The sequence below is a fragment of the Lipotes vexillifer genome, unplaced genomic scaffold, assembly GCF_000442215.2.
Source record: "Lipotes vexillifer unplaced genomic scaffold, Lipotes_vexillifer_v1.1 scaffold230, whole genome shotgun sequence".
NCBI classification, from domain to species: Eukaryota; Metazoa; Chordata; class Mammalia; order Artiodactyla; family Lipotidae; genus Lipotes; species Lipotes vexillifer.
In genome coordinates, this window is record NW_006775143.1 from 5,736,635 (window position 1) to 5,747,335 (window position 10,701).

The window sequence follows — 10,701 nt, forward strand, 5'->3', positions numbered from 1 at the left end:
AGGTCAGTAGGACAATAGCTGCTAAAAATAACTATCATTTTTTGTTTTAAAAATAATATAACTTTATTCTAGAAAAATGGGAAACTGAAAATGCTAAACGCAACTTAATAGAAATCACTTCTAATCCTGCAACCCAAAGACAGCCATAACATTTTGATGTATGTCATTTTAAACACTTTTTTCTTGCAAATATATTTCTTTTCAACATGTTTATTGTTTTATGACTTATTTTTCTTGCTTTGTAATTCAACAAGAAAAACTTTTTCCAGGTATGTAAATACTTTTATAAGACATTTTTAATGACTGTGTGGTATTCTATTTTTTCAGTAATTGATTTAACCAATCCCTATTGTCAAATATCTAAGTGGTTTCTACTTTTTAGGTGATAAAGCAGCATAGTGATGAATATTCTTGCAGATACATCTTTGTGTATATCCATGCCTATTTTTTTTAGAATAAATATTTAATAGTAGATTTGTAGAGTCAAAGGAGGAAAACTTTCTAAACATATAATGAAATACAAACATTCACATTCTCAAAGGAAAAACATCATGTCCTGATCCTTTCAGAACTGTAAATTAATAGATTGATGTTATCACGGTGTAATTCTTTGTGGTCTCTGAATATTTGAAAGGAGCAGTCTCTAAAGGGTAGTCTTTTATGTAGTTGATCATAGGAGTTCATAGGCTCATGGTTGTGGGAATCACAGAGCAGGCTCAGACTCTCAAAGCTATCTTCTTTTTCCCCTCCCTGCTCATCCCAGCTCTGTCTGTACAGTTATCTACTGCTTCTGAAGAGCAACAGAAAATGAGCAAGTCTCAGGTAAGTGAGCTATTTATACCCCATTTTGTTTTCCACTGTATTTGAGGCAGTTTAAAAGAATTAATTCAATTAACTGAAAAAATGGAAAGAGAGATTGGGGAAAATAAAATAGAAGATCTGACCAAGGAAACTTGGAACATAGTCATACAAGTTGTAGGATCTTTCAGAGTTAAAGTTGAGCATACCATCTGCAATTATATGATTTACATTGTATATTAAATTTGATAATTTCTTGAAGATAGTAAAGATTTTTTTTGCATTTTGGTTTGAAGTTATTCTCCTGATGGGACTTCATGCATATGATGTAGTAGTCAGTGTCCTTAACATTTACCAACACATGATAAATTCCATAGCAGTTTTCTCCCTGGCTGTTTCTTAAACCATTTCTCCAAATAAGTATAGGGTATAATAACAAGGCAGAATTCAATTTCTAGGCAGTAAAATCAGAGGGCCAAGTACACAGCTGTCAAACAGTCTGGCTTGATCCATGAATAAAATCTGTAATTTTGGAAGCAGCATTTCTGGGAGTTTGTAAAATTAGTCGAGGGGATTAATGTCATTAAAGGTAATGCTAATTTTAATTTTATTAAATTTAAAATAATTTTAATTTGCAGTTTTTGACCAATAAATAATCAGATATTTTTCCTTTAAAATGCAATAGATTGAGAACCTCGAAGTGTATATCAAGTGAGCATGCTTGGTGGATAGTGGAGATCAAGTGAATTTGCTAATTTCTGTTGGTTTATCACTCAGCTACTAGCCAGCTGTAGAGTCAAAGGAGGAAAAACTTTCTAAACATATATAGCATACCATCTTAGTGGTTGTGATTGTCATACAGTTTTAAATGTTTTTATTTGAAGGTATATATTGTTTGATTTTTACCTATAATGTTCCATTGGTTTATTCCCATTGTGTAGCATATAGCTTCAGCATAGTAGTATTCAAAGTGGGGAGCATGCATTCCTTAGGAGATGTGCAAGATGATCCCCTGGGAAATGGAGAGAAAAGATGAGAAATTCTACTTATATATCTTTTTATGATCATAATATCTCAGTATTGAGTTACTTATATATAACTTACGGGGTTTTTTTAAGGTGTATATTATTGATGTGTGTGCTTTTTTTTTTGTTTTTAACTGAAAAAGGTCTCACCAAGATTCACCTCTTTAGAACAAAATATGCTGGTGTCAACCAGGAGACTCCAAAAATTTTAGGAGCTCTGTCAAAAAATCAGAGTCAAAGATCAAATGTTAGAACAAAAGATGCTCCTGGTACCTTTATTGCTTAGGAAATTACAAAAGTTTTAGGAGCTATGACCAAGAGCCAGGGAGAAGACTAAAATATATATTTCTTATCATATCACAATATCATGGTTTCTGATTTTAAAAGTTTGGGGATTACTGGGTTTTTTTTCTTCTTTTTTTCATTGAAGTGTAGTTGCTATACAGTACTATATAAGTTACAGGTTTACAATATAGTGATTCACAATTTTTAAAGGTTATACTCCATTTATAATAAAATATTTGCTATATTCCCTATGTTGTACAATACATCCTTGTAGCTTATTTTATACCTAATAGTTTGTACCTCTTAGTCCCCTACCCCTATATTGCCCTTCCCCTCTTCCCACTGGTAACCACTAATTTGTTCTCTATATCTGTGAGGACTACTGGGTTTTGTACCTATAATTCTGTACCCAATTTCAGTGTGTGGGTTTTTCCATACCACCAAGCAGTCTTCCAACACCAGCTGGGTGTCCTACAGTTTAACTTAATTTTGACACTACATACTTGGAGAAAGCATCAGATCCTACAGATTACAGGCTTAGTTCCACAAGGCTGCCCTCCACCTCGGATGCTAGTTGCAAGTCCAGATTGTTATCTGTGCTTCTGACCCACTGGCTGTAAATCAGAGGTTCCCACCACCCCCTCCTTTGTTTTGATTTATTTGCTACAGGGGCTCACAGGACCCAGGAAACCAGTTTACTCACTAGATTACCAGTTTGTTATAAAGGATATTAAAGGATATGAATCAAGAGCCAGATGAAGAGATTCATAGGTCCCGAACAAAGGAGCTTGGGGACCAGCATGTGACACATGGAAGCATTCTGGTCCACCACCCTGGAGGTTTTCTGAACCCTTTCCTCTTGGGTCTTTATGGAGGCTTCATTATGTAGGTGTGATTGATTATCATTGGCCATTGGTGATTTGTTCAACCTCTAGCCCTGCTCCGCTCCCTAGAAATCAGGGAGTGGGGCTAAAAAAAAAAAGCACCCTCTATTCACAGTTGGCTTCCCTGGCAACTAGCCCCCATACTTAGGTGCTTTCCAAAGATACCTAATTAACATAACAAAAGATACCTTTATCCCACTCCTCACAGAAAATTCAAGGGTTTTTAGGAGCTCTGTGCCAGGAACAGGATAAGGACCAAATATACTTTATTATAAACCACAGTGTCACAGTACCATTGGTACTAGTGCATCTCCTCATTTCCTTTATTCAGCCACCAACTCCCATAGTCATAGTCCAGATTTATAATTACCAATAGCTCCAAGCATTTCACTCTCTGGCCATTATTTCTTCCTTCCTTCCTTCCTTCCTTCCTTCCTTCCTTCCTTTTCCTTTCTTTCTTTTCCTTTGTTTCTTTATTTCTTTGTTTCGTTTCTTTCTTTCCTTCCTTCCTTCCTTCTTTCTTTCTTTTCTTTTCTTTCTTTTCTTTTCTTTCTTTTCTTTTCTTTCTTTTCTTTCTTTCATTTTTTGGCTACGTTGGCCTTCGTTGCTGTGTGCGGGCTTTCTCTAGTTGCGGTGAGCGGGGGCTACTCTTCGTGGTGGTGCGCGGGCTTCTCATTGTCGTTGGCCATTATTTTTATTTCTAGCTCATTATCTAGTACCTTGACTCCAGCAATTCTTCAGTTCTGTACAGACCTCTGATCAATTGACCATCCATATTTTCACTGTTTATTACATTCCTCTCCCCACTTCTTAATTCTCTCTTTTCTCAGCTTGAATTCCATGCTTCTCAGTTTTTGTTAGGAGCAACTGTCACCCCACGGAAGTCCAGTTGCCTACCCATTATTGCCATTTACATGTCAATTATAATAGATACCTTGAGATTAATGGGGCAAGTAGATTTCCTTGTGGTAAAAAATATATAACATAAAGTTTGCCATTTAAACCATTTTTATATGTACAATCAGTTGTATTAGTTATATTCACAATTTGTGCATCTATCACCACTATTTCCAGAACCTTTTCATCACCCCAAACAGAAACTCTATGCCCAACGAGCAATAACTCCCATTCTTCCCTTCCTCCCACAGCCCCTGGTAACTTAAAACTACTTTCTGACTCTGTAAATTTGCCTATTCGAGGTATTTCATGCAAGTGGAATCATACAATATTTGTCCTTGTGTGTCTAGCTTATTTCACTTAGCATGTTTTCAAGGTTTATCTGTGCTGTAGCATGTATCAGAACTTCATTCCTTTTTATGGCTGAATAATATTCCACTCTATGGATATACCACATTTTGTTTATCCATTCATCTGCTGATGGACACTTGGGTTGTTTGTACCTTTTGGCTTTATTGTAAATAAAGCTGCTATGAACATTTGTATACAAACATCGGTTTGAGTACCTGTTTTCAAATCTTTTAGGTATATACCTAAGAGTGGAATTTCTGGGTCATATGGTAATTCTATGTTTAACTTTTGTAGGAATTGCACAGCAATTTATGAGGATTCTGGTTTCTTCACATGATTGCTAACACTTGTATTTTCTGTTTTGTTGTTGATAACCATCCTACTGGGGTAAAGTGGTATCTCATTATGGTTTTGATTTGTTTCTCTAATGACTAATGAGGTTGAGCATCTTTTCATGTGCTTATTGTCAGTTTGCATGTCTTCTTTGCAGAAATGTCTATTCATGTTCTTTGCCCATTTTTTCATTGAATCATATGTCTTTTTATTGTTGAACGAATAGAATTCTTGATTCCACCTCTCCCTCCACCAAGACCAGATCTTTCTTGTCTCCTGGACTTCAGTGGGATGCAGTTGCTTACACCAAAAACCAAGGAGTTTTAGTTGATTCCTCTCCTTTCCTCATACACTGTCTTTCAGAAGTATCTCAGTTGGATTTGATTAAGATCAAATTTTAAAATAGAGTGCTCTTATTGAGGTAGAACTTAATCATGGTTTGAAAAGTAAGGAACAGTGAGTTCATTAGCACTTTATTGTTACTAACTGATCAAAAATTATTTCATTTTTCTCATGTCTAGATATGCATTTTAAAAAATTGAGCAGATTAAATATTACGTACATTTTTTATTTTAATTTAAACTTTAAAAACAATGGTTTCTGCTTTATTTAATTTTTTAAAGTGTTTTAATGGAAAAATTCAAACATATATAAAAATATAGAGAACAGTATAATAAACCCCTTGTACTTCCTCATATATTTTCAACAATTAATATTTTACCAATCTGACATCTTTCCTCTTTCTCTTCTTTTATTTATCTGTTCTCTAGAGTTGCACATATTAAAGCAAATCTCATACATGGCATTTCGCCAGTATATACTTGCTTTGCAGATTACTGTTGTTGTTATCTTCGTTTTCTGACAAGTGATACTGGTTTTCCCTTTAGTGGTTTCCTTTTAAAATACATTTATTTAAGTAAAGAAGTTGTTGAGTTAAAACTATTAAGTCAATAATAGCGCAGGTGACATGCAGATATGGTAAAACCTCTGAAGGCTGTATGTGAATAAATGACGTTTGAGAGCATTATACTGAAGTGCTCACAGGTCCTTGAATTTACCATGTTCTTCATGTTCACATGCCTTTTTCCTACTCCACTCTTCATCTGGAATGATCTTTCTCCCTCCTCCACAGGTTACCAGAGAAAACACTATTCATTTTTTATGTTTCAAAAACTTTTTATTTTATCTTTACATTTAAAACTTTTTATTTTTACATTTTTCATTATTCATTTTGTATAACTTTACAAAGCCCAAAATAGAATCACTCTTTCTTTCCTATTTCTGTCATAACCTATTTAACATCTTATAGCATTTACATACTTACTTGTTTGCCTCCATCTACTAGTCTGCAAACCTGCTGTGTTTTATTCATACTTGTATCCTGAGCACCAAATAGTGCTGGTCACATAGGTGCTTAATACATGCTTGATGGAAAGAGAATGGATGATTCTCAATGGCAAAGTTTTTCTAGTAGGAGTTTGACTTCTCCCACATGGTAGAACCCAAAATTGGCCTCATGGTAAACATTTTCTTTAACTTTTTGTGATGAACCCTGCATGATGAAAACAGCAATTATTTCTCATACATCTCTTATACATCACTCAGTGTTTTTCACTTTAGATTTAATAGGAATGTTCTGTTACAGGGATCTGTTTCATTCAAAGATGTGACTGTGGACTTTACTCAGGAGGAGTGGCAGCAGCTGGACTCTGCTCAAAGAAACCTGTACAAGGATGTGATGCTGGAGAACTATAGCAACCTTGTTTCAGTGGGTAAGGACATTTTCCCTCAGAGGGTACTGATATTAGTTACCTATTGTTGTATAACAATTATTATAGTGGCTTAAAGTAAACATTTTTTTACAAACAATTTCTGTAGGTCAGGAATATGGAACAACTCAGCTGGGTGGTTCTGGCTTGTGGTCTCCTGTGTGGTTGTAGTCAGATGTTAGCAGGGGCTGCATCCATCTGAAAACTTGACTGGGACTGTAGGATCCATTTCTAAGGTAACTCACTCCCGTGGCTGTTGACAGGAGCCTTAGTTCCTTGCTGTTCATTGGCTGGAGATCTCAATTCCTTGCCATGTGGGCCTGTTCTCACGACCTGGCAACTAATTGCTCCTAGATAGAGTGAGAGCAAGGAGGAAGTCACAGTGCCTTTTATGACCAAGTCTCTGAAATCACACATGATCACTTCTACCTTCTTGTGTTCATTAGAAGTGAGTTACTAGATATACAGATTGCCAACAAACACATGAAAGGATGCTCAACATCACTAATCCTTAGAGAAATGCACATCAGAGCTACAATGAGGTATCACCTCACACCAGTCAGAATGGCCATCATCAAAAAATCTACAAACAATAAATGCTGGAGACGGTGTGGAGAAAAGGGAACCCTCCTGCACTGCTGGTGGGAATGTAAATTGATACAGCTACTATGGAGAACAATATGGAGGTTCCTTAAAAAACTAAAAATAGAACTACCATATGACCCAGCAATCCCACTACTGGGCATATACCCTGAGAAAACCATAATTCAAAAAGAGTCATGTACCACAATGTTCATTGCAGCACTATTTACAATAGCCAGGACATGGAAGCAACCTAAGTGTCCATCGACAGATGAATGGATAAAGAAGATGTGGCACATATATACAATGGAATATTACTCAGCCATAAAAAGAAATGAAATTGAGTTATTTGTAGTGAGGTGGATGGACCTAGAGTTTGTCATACAGAGTGAAGTAAGTCAGAAAGAGAAAAACAAATACCGTATGCTAACGCATATATGTGGAATCTAAGAAAAAAATGGCTCTGATGAACCTAGGGGCAAGACAGGAATAAAGACGCATAGAGAATGGACTTGAGGACACGGGGAGGGGGTTGGGTAAGCTGGGAGGAAATGAGAGAGTAGCACTGACACATATACACTACCAAATGTAAAACAGATAGCTAGTGGGAAGCAACTGCATCACACAGGGAGATCAGCTCGGTGCTTTGTGACCACCTAGAGGGGTGGGATAGGGAGAGTGGGAGGGAGACACAAGAGGGAGGGGATATGTGGATATATGTATACATATAGCTGATTCACTTTGTTATACAGCAGAAACCAACACAACATTGTAAAGCAATTATACTCCAATAAAGATGTTAAAAAAATAAATTAAAAGTGAGTTACTAAGTCCAGCCCACACTCAAGGGGTGCAGAATAAGCTCTACTTCCTGAAGGCAAGCATGTCAAAGAATTTATGGGGATATATTAAACCCACCATAGTACCCAATTGACTGCCTTTCCTTTATATTTTGCTAAAAGCTACTGCGTCTCTGAATGCTTAAAGAGCTTCATTTCAACCTATAAAGGTCAAAAGAATATTAATTTTGAGTACCAAATACTGTGCTTCTACCTCTCCAGTGAACTTGGATGGAAAGAAAATGGGTACTGCATCCTGCTCATTCTTCAGAGGCTGAAGACAATGGGCTGGGCCGAAGTTCTGGTTTTTATAAATTAATTGTGATATAATGTATGTTATAAAGTGTTCAAATATTAATTACACAGCTGATGCATTTTTTCATATGTATACACCTACCTGACCACTACTCAGATCAAGATACTGAATATTTCCAGCACCCCAGCAGTCTCCCTTGACCCACTCCCTTACCATTTACCTACCTCCTCAGAGATAACAACTTGTGGTTCTATTACCATAAATTAATTCTGTTCTTGACCTTCATGTAAGTGTAATCACACAGTATGTAAGATTTTTTTTTTTGTCTAGCATATTTCATTTAACATAATATATGTGAAATGCATTCATGTTATTGCACGTGACAGTAGTTTGTTGCTCCTTATTGTTGTATTATATTCTGTTTAATGAGTATACAATAATTCTTCAATTTATCCAGTCTACTGTTGATGGTCATTTGGGTTGTTTCAGATTTTGGCAGTTATGAATAAAGTGCTTATTAACATTTTTATACATACCTTCTGGTAGAAATAAGCATATCATTTCTATTGGGTATATACAGAGGAGTGGAATTTCTGGGTCATAGGGTATATGTATATTTAGCTTTAGTAGATACTACCAGTTTTCCAAAGAGATTATACCAATTTATATTATACTAGCAATGTAGTAGAGTTCCATCAACCTTTAGTAATGTCAGTCTTTAAAATTTTAGCTATTCTGGTACATATGTAATGGATGTGAGTTCTAGGTTGGTTAGTTTATCCACTAACACCCAAGTCCATCAACCTTTAGTAATGTCAGTCTTTTAAATTTTAGCCATTCTGGTACATATGTAATGGATGTGAGTTCTAGGTTGGTTAGTTTATCCACTAACACCCAAGTCCTAAATTATTTCCCATAAACAGGGTATCAGTCTCTGAATTCACATGTAATCTTCTTGTTTAAGCAAGGAGAACCATGGATGGAGGAGGGAGAAATGTCAAATTGGGCCTATTCAGATAAGTTGAGAACCTGGCAAATGGGAGGCAGGCAAGGAAGATTCATATTGATTAGTGATATGTTTGTCTTTGAAGTATTTTTTAGGAAATTATTATTGAAGGCCATAGATGTTTACAAATGGCTGAAAATAATTGATGTGGGTTTGTGGAATACCTAAATGACCCTGCTACATATCAAACACCCACATAATCCTTTTCCTTTAGTTGACTTTTAGAGAAATAGGTAATCCTCCTACCTATACTCTGAATCTTATCTAGCCCACATATTTAGGACACTTCTTAATTAGTTAGCATCTCTTTGACTAATATCTTTACCACTCCATTCTCCCAAAGTGGGCTTATACTCCTCTCCTCATGCACTCAGGCATTCTTAGGTATGCTCTCTTTCAAAGTAACTTACCGAATGATATTCATATTCTTTCTAATCACCTTCTGTTTTTCTCACCTTTCAGTGTGAAGTGTCTTGGAGTTATAATCTTTTGTTTGTTTCTTAAAAAAATTCCTTAGGGTCTCCAGTAATAGAAATATTATTCCTTCTTTTCCTGTCTTCCTTTTCCACTGCATTCTCTATGACCATTTTTATCTGATTCTTTTTTTTTTTTTTTTTTTTTTTTTTTTTTTTGTGGTACGCGGGCCTCTCACTGTTGTGGCCTCTCCTGTTGTGGAGCACAGGCTCTGGACGCACAGGCCCAGTGGCCATAGCTCACGGGCCCAGCCACTCCGTGGCATGTGGGGTCCTCCCAGACCGGGGCACGAACCCGTGTCCCCTGCATCGGCAGGTGGACTCTCAACCACTGTGCCACCAGGGAAACCCTAATCTGATTCTTTATGTCATTTTTATTATCTTGGTTGTTTTCTTTCCTTTAGTCAGTGCCACTTCTTAAATTTTTATTTCCTTTCTTTGCTTCCTGACCACACCTTGTAATTTAATCTTCCATTTTTTTCCCCTGAGTTCAATCAATTCTTTTTCATTTCTCCCTGTTTTTTGTTCATTTTGGTTTTTATCTTTTGAAGTTCTGACTCATGGTGGTTTTCCGTGTCCTGATATGCTTGTTTGAGTATATTTAATTCTGCCTGGAGTTCAAACAAAATTTTCTTTTGTTTCATGGCAAGTTTTTGAAGGGGACAATTTTCTCTGTTTATTTCTGCACAAATTCATTTCCTGATTTTATGTAATAGTTCTCTATGGACTTTACTTTTTCTTTTCATTTTATCATATCACAGTGTTTTTATGAGATTTGTCATTTTATGGATCCCTTTTCTGTTAATATAGCAAAGTTCAGGGACTTGAGCAGAGTCCTTTCTTCTTCTCTCTCTCCCTCCCTCCCTTCCTTCCTTTCTGTGATTAAGGAGGAGTTTTGAGTTTTCTGGTTTTGTGGTTCTCTTTTGTCTTCCAGGACCCTAAATTTCCTCTTTTTTTTCTTTTCCCCATTGCCACCACCCAGTTACCAGAGGGTACTTCGTCCTTCTTTTTTGCTTTTTGTCTCCCTTTGAAACTGCTATTCTTCTGAGGACTGTCCCCTTTAAATAGAGTCTATCTTATCTTGTGCCTTTTTAATGTCATCTGACCCTTTAAGATGCATGTACTTTGAAATCCTCTCCCTGTAGTTGTGCTCTAATCTGCCTGGTTACATATAAAACTTTTTTTTTTTTTTTTTTTTTTTGG

At 36.2% G+C, this 10,701-nt stretch overlaps 1 protein-coding gene across 1 annotated transcript in view; it reads left to right on the plus strand.

Moving 5' to 3' along the window:
• Positions 1-690: 690 nt before the first annotated feature.
• Positions 691-10,701, plus strand: part of LOC103077330 (zinc finger protein 420-like) — a 46,621-nt gene continuing 36,610 nt past the window's right edge. The window contains exons 1-2 of the mRNA XM_007449806.1: positions 691-822; positions 6,219-6,345. Coding sequence (XP_007449868.1) covers positions 691-822; positions 6,219-6,345 — 259 coding nt within the window. The remainder of the gene's footprint in view (positions 823-6,218; positions 6,346-10,701) is intronic.